The following is a 13,117-nucleotide window of genomic DNA, read 5'->3' as shown; positions in this document are numbered from 1 at the left end:
CTGGGAGGTTATTTGTGTCCTCCTTTGTGAACAGAACCAAAATATGTATTTAATTGGTCAGCCATTTCTTTGTTCCCCATTATAAATTCCCCTGATTCTGACTGCAAGGGACCTACGCTTGACTTCACCAATCTTTTTCTCTTCACATATCTATAAAAGCTTTTACAGTCAGTTTTAATGTTCCCTGCAAGCTTACTCTCATACTCTATTTTCCTTCTTAATTAATCCTTTTGTCCTCCTTTGTTGAATCCTAAACTGCTCCCAATCCTCAGGATTATTGCTTTTTCTGGCCAATTTATATGTCCTCTCCTTGGATCTTATGCTATCCCTAATTTCCCTTGTTAGCCACGGTTGAGTCACCTTTTTTGTTTTATTTTTATGCCGAACTGGGATGAACAAATTCTGTAGTTCATCCATGCGGTCTTTGAATGTTTGCCATTGCCCATCCACTGTCAACCCTTTGACATTCCCCAATCAATCCTACCCAACTTGCACCTCATACCATCATAGTTTCCTTTATTTAAATTTGGCTTTTTAATCATCCCTAACCTGTAATATTACATATAAACCAGCACTTTTATAAATAGGTTACATTTTGTATGCTTCTTTAATGTATACTCCTACAAAGCAAGTGAAGTTGTGGAAATTTTAGTAATACATTTAAGTAGCTCCAGGGAAATGAATCTCTGTCCATACAGTTTTAACTTTTCAATTCGAGCTATGAAGTTGAATATTAGTATTACAGTAATACTTAAATGTGAGGAATTGTTTTTATTGCAATGTTAATACATACATGACTAAACTACACATTTCATAGATTGAGCTTAACAAAATGTTAACACTTACACCTATCCTGTTTGCTCTCTTTTAGTTGTCTTCCCCATATATTTCTTTTACTCTCCTATTTTTGCTTAAATTTTACTTCCCACCACCCCCCATCGATTTTAACCTATTTTCTTTAAAAAAAAACCCACATTGTTGAAAAAATATCCATTTTGGAGGTTCGCGAAACTTGAGAAAAACAATGGTGTTTTGTTTGCTGAAAACCAGCTCCAAAGCCAGTCATGTCAACCAATTGAAAGCCTTCCAGGTTTTGCAGATTGACAGCATGTCATCGATGTGGCCAGGCGAATCTTTGACATGTCAAAATGTATTAAACCAGGAAAAGTTGCTGCCTCTCGAGAAAGATTATCAGTAGCCCCCAGAGCCTAACCACACCTGATGATCAGTCATGGTGTATTAAGAACTGATGGGAGGAAGTAGAACTGAACATTAGCCCATTCCATATTTGGTGAAGATTTACTTTATTTTCTACATCTGTTAATGTAAAATGTAAGTTGCACTGGAGTAGCCCTATCTCTATTAAATGACCAAAGAACCCTGCTATTGTGCAACATTTCAGTCATACTTAGAAATATTAAATCTTGAAATTTACAGATTGTGCTTTATAATTGGTTCGTTTTTTTAAAAAGAAAACAAGACAAACAATGTGACAACCATTATTTAGAACTGTTTAAAAAATCAGAGCTGCACCTGGCATGTCTTTTCTTATGTGCTACCAGGTTCACCCAGAAAATGAAGATTGGACCTGCTTTGAGCAGTCAGCAAGTCTTGATATCAAGTCTTTTTTTGGATTTGAAAGTACTGTTGAAAAAATAGCAATGAAGCAGTACGCCAGCAGCATCAAAAAGGTATGTGAATAAAAAGGCATTTAGTTTTACTGCAGTTTCTTGAGACAGGCTATCCCTTGTATGTCTAACTGTGATTAAGTTTGTATTGATTAGAAGTATTATACCCAATTCATAATGCAAGAGCCACCTGGTCATGAAGAAAATACCTGAAAGTTGCAAGAATATTTATCGTAGACAAGATCATTTGGCTGTGTGATAATTTTCAACCCTTTAATATGTTTTAGTAAAATATCTGTCTTGTCAGTCTGCTAAGATGATTTTTTGCAAATTATACTGAAATCATTTTTTAAAAAAAGCTTTTAGTGTAGAGGTAAGTACAGTGGATGATTTGAAATTGCTCCTGTCAGTCCTTATTCTGATTTGATTTTAATTTTGATGTTTTATGCAGGAGCCATGTGTTAGGCATCTAAGACTTACACTGAGTTTGCTCCACTGTAATCATTTTTTTAATATACGTTTGTAATGTTGCTCTTCACAGTTAACTTGGTTTCTCTAGGCCGCCCACCTGCAGCTACTTGTATCACCAATGTTTCTTTGAGTCGCCATCAAGAGGTGCAAAAGAGCAGCCTGCTGCTGAGACTCTATGATCCCCATGGGTCAGAAGGCACTTGACTTCTGCCCAGTGATTTTCCACAACAATCAGCCAGTGACTGACACATGTATTGTTAACTGTTTACAGATGTTTCTCTGGAAGGTTTTTCTTACTGACCATAATTTAATCTGCTTTGAGTAAAAGACAACAAAGCAAAACACTTTTCAACACGATAGAATCATAGAATGGTTACAGCACAGAAGGAGACCATTTCGGCCCGTCGAGCCCGTGCCGGCTCTCTGCAAGAGCACCTCAGCTAGTCCCTCGCCCTTTCCCCGTAGCCCTGATTCGAAGCTGCACATCATCCAAGATGGTCATACTTTTAAAATAATTGTACAGAGGGGCCCCCTTGGAGGACTGAAGTTCTAAATATATTTTAACCAATAAAATAGAGAAAATACTGGCACAAAATAGACATAATGGTCAGTACATATCTTCTGTTATTATCTCTACACTAAGTTCCCCTTTAACTGGCTTAAATTCCACAATGCGCAAGTGTTTTATCTTGGGATTTGGTACATTATATATTTCAATATGTTAAGATGCTATGGGTTATGTTTTTACTTTTTTTTATAGGGGAAAGAAATAATTGAATATTACCTGAAACAGCTAGAGGAAGAAGGAATTACTTATGAACCACGGTGGACACCGACAGTTAGCATCAGCATAGAAAAGTCAGTTCCTGTTCAGAAGCTAACCTCCTCTCCAGCTGTGGCCATACCTGGCCGAGGTGATGCTGTTGGAAAGGAAGAACACATCAACAAGGACCCGATTGTTGCTTCCAGTAATTCACCTGACTCTCTCTCGGGAACACCAGATGGTAAATCACCTGGGACTTTCATTTCCTTAGCTGTACAATTGCATCTTTCTTTCTCTTCGGGTTTATAGAATCGTTGCGCAGTCTGAAAGTATGTTATGCGCATTCATTTTATCACACTCAGGCTCTTGAATAAGAAACAGTAATACATTTTTCTATAAATATTTTAAAAACAGATTGCGAAATGCACATAATATTTATTTGTAGTGTCCTTGGTGTAAATAATCTTGTTAGGTTGTTGGATATAAAAATGCTGGTGCAAAGTATTAAGAAAATAACACATTAATTGTTTTCATCTGTCTAAAATACATAGAAGCATGTAGTTAGCTAGTTCTGGAGTTCCAGGTTAAAGAGAATGAACTTACTCAATTTATGTTTAAAGTTGAGCTCTGATTGTGTTTTAGATAAACTAGATGCTGATTACATTGAGCGTTATTTGGGTGATTTGACACCACTGCAGGAGAGCTGTCTCATTAGACTTCGAACATGGCTTCAGGAAGCACACAAAGGCAAGGTAAGGATGTAATAGCCGCAATGACCTGCTGCAATAGCAAGGACACAAATGAGCTTACCTCATCCTGTAACCTAAATCTGTAAATCACCATCCCTTTCTTCTCGACCTATATTCATCAACTGCATCAGAGTCAATTTTTTATTTATATTCGTGTTCTTGAATTTTAGGCTGTATCACTGATCTTGCTAAACGAAATGTTTTTAGCTACACTTTGTTTATTTCCCAGGAGCATTACTAAAGGTAGGAGGATGGTGTGCAGGGTTACTCCGTTTACTAAATGGGGCAAGCTTGATGGGCCTTTTTGCCCTTTTTTTGGTGTGTTTGCAACCAGAGAGCTTTCCCCTTTAGGTGCACCATAGGCCTGTGTGTGTTTAGCTTAAATTGTTTTTGTGTTAAGCTAACTTTACAACACACGGTGCAGCTGAATCATGATCAAAGCTCAAAAATGTGAATTTTTAATATAAAATACGTTTTATATAAATTCCACATTCAAAATGGTAGTTTTGTGAAACTTTGTAGGAAATTCTATTTAATCATTAATGCAGCAATTTAAGCTTTAAACAGAAAATCCATATAATTAAAAGTTTTGCTGCTTGGGAAATATTCATGTTGCACAAAGCTTGATTGATTTATTTTCGTGTAATTTGAGCTAATCAAAAAACAGGCACTTATTTCTTAATTTCCCAGTCACGAAAATAGCAAACAATCATATCTTTAGGAAAAACATTATAAACATGCAAGAACTTTTCCTTCTTCCAGAAATTGCAACAACCTTTTCACACACAAGCTTCTCCCTCTCTGGGAGCTTTGGCTTACCTTCTGCTTTGAAGGTAAGCCAAAGAGCTTCATTCTTTGAAGCAGACCTTGGTTGAGAATGTTTCTTGTATATCTATGGCTGCACAGCCCGAGAGCGCAGTGCCTGTGGCTGCTTTTTAGCTCCTCATTGGTATGATCATACACGATTGCAATGTTTCCCAGCTTCCATCCACAAAGCTTGAAACCATTTTAAATCATTTTCTCAGCTGTAAATGGCGAAGGAGGAGAAAAGTAGAAACAGAAGTAGTGAAGGAAAAAAGTCAAAAACTTTAAAGGAGAGAAGAATGGAAGGGAAGGCAAAATAAAGAGGGCTGAGAGAGAGAGTGGGGGGGGGGGGGGTGGAAACTAGGAACGTTTTAAAAAGCATTACCCATACCATGCTGAATGTGAGATGGCAGTGACTCCCCTTGACTACTCGCCTGCTCCTTTCAAGGTGTGGCCTCCTCTTCCCCTGTATTTATGTCCTACAATATTTTTTTTTAAAGTTTTGATCTGTGAGCAATGCATTTGATGATTCAATCAGACTGCAAGATCTTGTTGCAGTTATAAACACTTAAAATAATTTTCTTAGCTGCCTTTAATGAAATTCAATATTTCTACTGTAGTCATGAGGCCAAAACCAAGAATGCAGTTGTGTAATTTGGATAAAATTCTGATCAATGAAACTGCAGCTACGATTCCTTGAACAGTGGCAAGAAGTAGGATTTTAGTTTTCAGTTTCCCTTCAGTTAATAGGAAATTTACCTTGTTCTTTCACTTCTTTAAATTTAATTATATTATCGTTTTCACAGATTCCTAAAGATGAGCACATTCTGCGGTTCTTAAGAGCACGTGACTTCAATATAGATAAAGCAAGAGAGCTTCTGTGCCAGTCTTTGACCTGGCGCAAACAGCACAAAGTCGACTACCTGCTGGAGACTTGGACACCACCTCAAGTGCTGCATGATTATTACACAGGAGGCTGGCATCACCATGACAAAGGTTACACCAAATGCGACCTTACGTACAATGACTAGACTATCACACTGTTAATGAGACTATTGTATAAATATTGTTTCCTTGAACAGTATTAGACACTTAAACAGCCAGTAATCTTATCAATACTGATAGCATTATTTTTCATGATCAGATGAGAGTTGTTGTATCCGTGTGTTAATGAAGACACGGAATGCAGGAGTTGGTTTACAGGTGTTTACTGGACAAAGTCTGGAGGTGAACTAACAGATACAAGACAATATACAGGCTTATATAGCCCGAGTGGCCATTACCAGCATTACAGTACACAGGGGGCTCTTAAAGGCACATACACCACAAGAGTTTGAGGGCATATGTTGTAGAAGTGTTACTTTTAAATGACTAGATACCATTGTGGGTGGGAGCACAGTCCTTTGCCTCATAGGTCAGCATTACAGCCTAGCATCGTGGTTGAAATTTTTTCTCTCAATATAGGTCCAAAGTGAGGTTTGTTTGGGTAGTTCATTGGTTACAAGTTAAAGTCTTGTGTAGTTTGATACCAGGTTGGACATTGCACTTGAGTTATAAGCATGTAGGGAATCGGAGCAATATATTTGTGCAAGAAGGCATGCTTTTCTGAAGTTGTTGTCTGGCATGAATTTCTGCGGGGGTTTCCCACTTGCCTGCCATAACTTCAGCAGAAGAGCCGTGGAAACGATGGGAAAAGAGTGTAGCTGTTTACGTTGTTTATATGAGGTTTTTGTGGTTCTTGCGTTGAAGTCACGGCTGATAAGCGGGGGGCACCCATGGAAATGCACGTCCATAGTATTGGACGTTATATGGAGGGGCTGTCCTTCATCTCTACTGTTCTAACTGACTTGGGGATGCTTGCTTCTGGCATTGGCTGGAAAAATGGAAAGTGTTCTAACTCAGCCATTTCTAGCTTACATTAACAAAATGATCTACCCCTCTTTCCCCCCCCCCCCCCCCCAATCTCAATTAAAATAGAAAGTCCAATATGCTTTCATCGTATCATATGTTGCAGCTAGGTGGTGGTGATGTAAATGAGTATAAGTAAGTATATATAAGACATTATGCTCATAACAAGGTCCATTGTAACAGTCTTTTTATATAGGGGTTATATCTAAAACTTGAGTATTTGTATTGGCTGCCCCAACAGTAGAAGTGCTTAGGTTCTTGATAAGCAGTTGTAAACTCAAGTGCCAGATTATCTGTTCAAATTTGCCCATCTGTGCTTCTGTTTTAGTAGTTCTTAGTGGAGTGGATGTATGAAGTGAGGTGTGTATTCATATTGAAGAAGAGTATCTGAATTTCCTTTTTTTGAATTGTACCTGCTGTGGGCCAGTCATACAGTAGTATTGGTACTATTTATGGAGAGCCTTTGAGCTGGAGAATCTCATAAGGTAGAAATTGAACTGCAAAGGGCAGGAGTAAATTAGGTTTTTTAATGCATTGAATAAACCTAGAGCGTTGCCCTTCACTTCAGTTTTGTACATTTAAACTGGTTAAGCAAACGTTTCCAGTTTGTATATATTTAATATTCTGTGCATATGCAAAACGGCTGACTAGTTAAACTACCTGTGCCACAGAGAGTTTTATGGAAGCAAAAATTGATGACTGACAGTTTTACTATTACCTGTAATTACAATGGCCCGGAATTTGCAGTGGGTAATAAAGTTAGTTTGCTGTTATTGCCCCTTTGAAACTGACCGCAACTTCAGATTTAGAGCAAGTGCATCCTAACGCGGAAAATATGAAGTTGTGGTCAGTCATTCACTGCTCTGACACTGCCCCCCCCCCCCCCCCCATAGCAGGAAATCAGTGAAATTGATGAAAACTTTGTCTTTTCCACAGTAATATCACCGTTAAATACTCCATTAAAAGTTTAGACCTTGTTGGATTAGGTGTAACTGGGGTTTTAACAGCGTATTGGCTGCTAAACAAACGTTATGGCCCTGAAAAACTAATTTTAGTTTTGTGGAGTGTCAAATTTATCCATTTTAATAAGTTGCAACTTTTAAGAAACTTCAACAAAAAAAAAATTTTTTTAAAGTTTGTTCATCTTTATTTCAAATTTACCTTTTCCCCATGTGAGAGCCCCAATCTCTGTTTTGCTCACTAACATTTTTAAAAAGTCAGAATAAAAGGAGCTAGTTCACGTACTGTGAGAATTCTGCATTGTGATTGGCTGCTTAGACAGCTTGTTGACATCACAGCAGCTCGCGCTATGGAATTCCCACTAAACTACACTGATCTCAATTGAACATTGGAAAAGCCAAACTTCTTGCCGCAGAGATTGTAAAATCTTTGTGGGAAGATTTCTTTGGGACCAGCATCGACGCCTTTTCTTCGCCGCTGACCGCAAATTACGGGCCTATGTGATTTCTGAGTATCTGAATTGGATACTCCGAGGAATAGAATGGGTAAGCCTCTACAAGAGGACTAATTTCTAGTTGGCTATTTTGCATGTTATAGTTTTGGATTTTATAATATGTTTGGCAACCAGAGGATTTTAAATACTAGAGACATGGAATCTTTTAAAATTATTCCATTTTATTTTTTCTGTTAACAGCAATAAATAATGTAACGCTGCAATTTTATTTTACAGATGGGAGACCCCTATATATTTTAAGACTTGGGCAAATGGATACCAAAGGTCTTGTCAGAGCGCTTGGAGAGGAAGCACTGCTGCGGCACGTAAGTGTATTTTAATCATTGTATTTTTTATAAAATTTACTGAATTTAATGCACATTTCTAGTATTATCTCTGCTGAATTAGTGGAACTCTGCATAGTCAGCAAAAATGTAATAAGCAATCCGAAATAACAACAGAAAACGCTGGAAAAACTCAGCAGGCCATGCAGCATCCGTGGAGAGAGAAACAGAGTTAACGTTTCAGGTCGAAGACCTTTCGTCAGAACTGGAGAAAAGCAGGAAAGGGGATAGATTTTAAAGCATGTAGGGGCTGGGAAGCGATGAAAGAACAAAAGGGAAGGTCAGCGACAGGATAGAAAGCTGGAGAGATTGAGACATTCAAGGAACAAAGGATGGCTCTAGATGAAGTGTGAATGGCCCTGGCAGAATGAAGGACAGCTGCCATGTGGGAGGGAAGAAAAAAGCTCAGACGAAAGTGGATTTAAAAAAAAGAGAAAATAAATATATATATATATAGGGGCCGAGGTTATGATCTGAAATTGTTGAACTCTGTTGAGCCCAGAGGGCTGTAGAGTGCCTAATCGAAAGATGAGGTGCTGTTCCTCGAGCTTACGCTGAGCTTCCGTGGAACAATGCAAGAGGCCGAGGACGGTGAGGTCTGAGTGGGAATGGGGCGGTGAATTAAAGTGACAGGCCACCGGGAGCTCGGGGTCCCCCTAACGGACTGAACGGAGGTGTTCCACAAAGCGGTCACCCAATCTGCGTTTGGTCTCCCCAATGTAGAGGAGACCGCATCGTGAGCAGCGAATACAGTGTACTAAATTGCAAGAAGTACAAGTAAATCGCTGTTTCACCTGGAAGGGGTGTTTGGGGCCCTGGACAGTGGGGAGGGGGGAGGTATAAGGGCATGTGTTGCATCTCCTGCGCTGGAAGGGGAAGGGGTGCTAGGGGTGGTAGAAGAGTGGACTAGGGTGTCTCGGAGGGAGCGGTCCCTACGGAATGCTGAAAGGGGAGGTGAGGGGAAGATGCGTTTGGTGGTGGGATCACGCTGGAGGTGGCGGAAATGGTGGAGGATGATCCGTTGAATGTGGAGGCTGTGAAAGGTGAGGACAAGGGGAATTCTATCGTGGTTCCGGGAGGGAGGGGCAGGGGTGAGGGCAGAAGTGCGGGAGATAGAACGGACACGATCGAGGGCCGTGTCAACCACAGTAGAGGGGAATCCTCGGTTGAGGAAAAAGGAAGACATGTCGGAAGCACTAGTATGGAAGGTGGCATCGTCAGAGCAGATGCGACAGAGACGGAGAAACTGGGAGAATAGAATAGAGTCCTTACAGGAGGCAGGGTGGGAGGAAGTGTAGTCCAGGTAGCTGTGGGAGTCAGTGGGCTTGTAGTGAATGTTTGCCAATAACCTATCCCCAGCGATGGAGACGGAGAAGTCGAGGAAGGGAAGAGTCGGAGATGGACCATGTGAAGGTGAGGGAAGGGTGGAAATTGGAGGCAGTGAATGAAATTGTCTAGTTCAGGGCGAGAGCAGGAAACGGCACCGATACAGTCATCAATGTACCGGAAAAAGAAGTGAGGGAGGGGACCCGAGTAGGACTGGAACAAAGAGTGTTCCACATATCCCATGAAAAGGCAGGCATAGCTAGGATCCATAGCAACACCTTTGATTTGGAGGAAATGAGTGGAGTCAAAGGAGAAGTTGTTCAATGTGAGAACAAATTCAGCCAGGCGGAGGAGGGTGGTGGTGGATGGGGACTGGTTGGGCCTCTGTTCAAGGAAGAAGCGGAGCGCCCTCAGGCCATCCTGGTGGGGGATGGAGGTGTAGAGGGATTGTACGTCCATAGTGCAAAGGAGGCGGTTGGGGGGCCAGGAAACTGGAAGCTGTTAAAGTGGCGGAGGGCATCGGAAGAGTCGCGGATGTAGGTGGGAAGAGACTGGACAAGGGGAGAAAAGATAGAGTCGAGATAGGAAGAGAGAAGTTCCGTGGGGCAAGAACAGGCTGAAACGATGGGTCTACCAGGGCCGTCCTGTTTGTGGATCTTGGGAAGGAGGTAGAAGCGGGCTGTGTGGGGTTGGGGAACTATGAGGTTGGTGGCCGTGGAGGGAAGATCTCCAGAGGCGATGAGGTCAGTGACAGTCTTGGAAACGGTGGCTTGATGTTCGGTAGTGGGGTCATGGTCCAGGTGGAGGTAGGAGGAGGTGTCGGAGAGTTGGCATGCAGCTTCCGCTAGGTAGAGGTCGGTTCGCCAAACAATAACAGCACCACCCTTGTCAGCAGGTTTAATGACAATGTCGGGGTTGGATCTGAGAGAATGGAGTGCTGCAAATTCAGCGGGAGGTGGGTTGGAGTGAGTGAGGGGAGCAGAGAAATGGATACGGCCGATGTCACGGCGACAGTTTGCAATGAAACGATCTAGAGAGGGTAAGAGGCCAGAGGGAGGGGTCCAGGTAGAACGGGAATTCAGAAAGCGGAAGAAAGGGTCAGCCGTGCGGGGGGGGAAGACTCCTGGCCAAAGAAGTGGGCATGGAGGCGAAGGCGGCGGAAAAAGAGCTCAGCATCGTGCCGAGCTCGAAATTCATTGAGGTGGGGGCGTAAGGGAATGAAGCTCAGGCCTTTGCTGAGGACTGATCGTTCGGGGTCAGAGAGGGGAAGGTCAGAAGGGACAGTGAAAACGCGGCAGGGGGTAAGATTGGGAGAAGGGGGGTCATTGATGTCCAAGAGTTGATGTCCAAGAGTTGATGAAGCTTGCGATCCTTGACATCAGAAAGTGAGAAAAAAAAAATTTGTTGAAGCGTCGGATGAGTCGAAGGATGAAATGGAACTGTGGACCCGGACAGCTTTGAGATAGAGTGCGTTGGTGCTGCTGAAGAGAGAGGTCGAGAGTGTTCATGTGGCGCCGCATGGCGTTGAGCGTGGACCTCAAGATGCGGCGAGAGCAGTAGTTCGAGGAACGATGAATATCTTGGAGATATTTGTAATCCTGGGTGGATCCGAAACACGAAGGGTGGAAGTTTAGTTGGAATCCACGTGGAATAAGTTGGAACCGGAGACAGTATTTATGTTTTAAGTGGATTTTTTAATGCAGTGCATGTCCAGTATGTAGATTTTTTTTGCTGTTTCCATATTGGGGGTTTGTGGCCATTATGAACAGGTTTGAAACTGACCAAAGTCCTATCAGATGGGCGAACAGAGAGGGGATGATTTTATTCATTTAATCTGGATTGGAATCAAACTTGGGTGCTAGAGGCGAAAGTTGTCTGTTTATCCACAACTTGATTCAGTCCAACAAATTTTATTACTTAACATTTTTTTCTTCATTCTAGTAGGAACAGAAAATAAACCATAATGCATGCAATATTGATTGACTCAGCAGTTTTATGATGGGCATTTTAGAATAATTTGATTCAGTAATGTGATAATTGTTCACTGAGACATTGCAAAAGGTTTACGCACATATGATCACAGCAGGTTTAGTTGGTATGGCTTCCTCCTCGTCCCTAATTATGCCACATACTAAATAAACCAGAGCGTTATAAGCATACCAAATGTCATGGCAAACTGTACAAGGGTTCATTTTAAATCCCATTCACTTAATTCAAAAATAGCAGTAAGCTCAGTCTTCTGTGCAACAAGAGATGCAGCTTTTAAACTTATGAAGGAAAACTTCCATAGTTATTTCAGTGCTCGCCCATTGAGCAACACAGTAGCGTGTTATTGCCTTATTATACTGATATTCTAGATCTGATTCCATTTGTGGCATTTGTTTGGTTTCTGATAACATCGGTTTTGTTGACTGAATTCAAGAGTAGGTGTCCCACAGGTCATTGACTGCAACCACCCTACGGCATCTCTCCTTGGGAGTAATTTGAAAATAATGGAAAAAATATAAACACAAAACAACTATCAACCCAGTATTTCATTTGTCAGCTCTGATGGTGACCTCTCATCATGCAGTTTCCTGAGATTATACATACTTTAGTCTGGTATCAAAGATTTCAAGTATCACTAAGTTGCTGCAATTCGCAAAGCAATATGTTACATAAACTTTCAAACAAACTGATATAAATAAAATCCATGTCGCTTCAAAGAAATCTAGTTCATTTTTTTTTAAATGCAGACTAGCGCCTGTGACGAATGTAATCAACTTATGACATGGTCACATTGTTGGATTCTTTCATAGTATAAAGATCTGGAACCACCAGAATTTCTCTTGTCAATTAGGGATAAACAGTTGACTGTTTTTGCTGATTTGATTTTGGAATTTATGATGACAAAGAGCAGTGCAGGAAATTGTGTACTGATAATTAGTTAGGCTGCCAGAGAGTACTGATGCATCCTTCAAAATCACCCCTCGCTCAATCAGTACATTGCTGAGAGCGTCAATTCTTCCCCGGCGATCTTATTACATAACTGCCAGAGATCCAATGCACGTTCCTGCTCTATTCCATCGGGGCAATTACTTTATTTTAACTTCTTGTTGCAGCTGTTCGAGCCACAGCTGCTGTATGATGGAATGCCAAAGATGGCATCATCTGTGCACAGAGGGACCTTTTGTTTCTTTGTTTAAAATCATTTTCTTTTTAAAACTACAAATAAACTTGCACCTAAAGTGGTCTTTTTTGGATAAAATTTGTGAAGCCACTTATCATTTTAGGATTGTTAAGAAGGGTAGGAGAGTTAATCTAGGAAATTATAGGCCTGTTAGTCTAACCTCAGTTGTGGGGAAGTTATTCGAATCTGTTGGGGACAGAGTGATTGAGCATTTGGACAAATATGAGCTGATCAGAGAGAGCCAGCATGGATTTGGAAAGGGTAAGTCATGTCTAACGAACCTAGTTGAATTATTTGAGGCGGTAACTAACGTGGTAGATAAAGGAGTGTCTATGAATGTTGTTATTATGGACGTCCAGAAGTCATTCGACAAGGCTCCACATAAGAGACTGTTAACGAAAATGAAAGCGCATGGAATTGGAGCAACCTATTGGGTTGGATAAGGAATTGGTTAGGAGGTAGGAGACAGAAAGTAGAGAAAATGGGTATGGACTCAAATTGC

General features: G+C 41.0%; 1 protein-coding gene across 4 annotated transcripts in view; it reads left to right on the top strand.

Moving 5' to 3' along the window:
• Window positions 1–13,117, top strand: part of LOC147102761 (SEC14-like protein 1) — a 66,827-nt gene that overhangs the window by 41,283 nt on the left and 12,427 nt on the right. For all 4 annotated transcript variants that reach the window (XM_085963543.1, XM_085963542.1, XM_085963544.1 and 1 more), the window contains exons 5-9: window positions 1,563–1,691; window positions 2,860–3,103; window positions 3,505–3,614; window positions 5,222–5,411; window positions 8,014–8,102. In XM_085963543.1, the coding sequence (XP_085819669.1) occupies window positions 1,563–1,691; window positions 2,860–3,103; window positions 3,505–3,614; window positions 5,222–5,411; window positions 8,014–8,102 (762 nt within the window). The remainder of the gene's footprint in view (window positions 1–1,562; window positions 1,692–2,859; window positions 3,104–3,504; window positions 3,615–5,221; window positions 5,412–8,013; window positions 8,103–13,117) is intronic.

Source organism: Somniosus microcephalus, chromosome 21 (assembly GCF_052327205.1).
Source record: "Somniosus microcephalus isolate GS21.2 chromosome 21, FLI_Smic_1.0, whole genome shotgun sequence".
NCBI classification, from domain to species: domain Eukaryota; kingdom Metazoa; phylum Chordata; class Chondrichthyes; order Squaliformes; family Somniosidae; genus Somniosus; species Somniosus microcephalus.
Note: the sequence above shows the minus strand (reverse complement) of the source record. Positions and strands in the feature narration are given on the sequence as shown.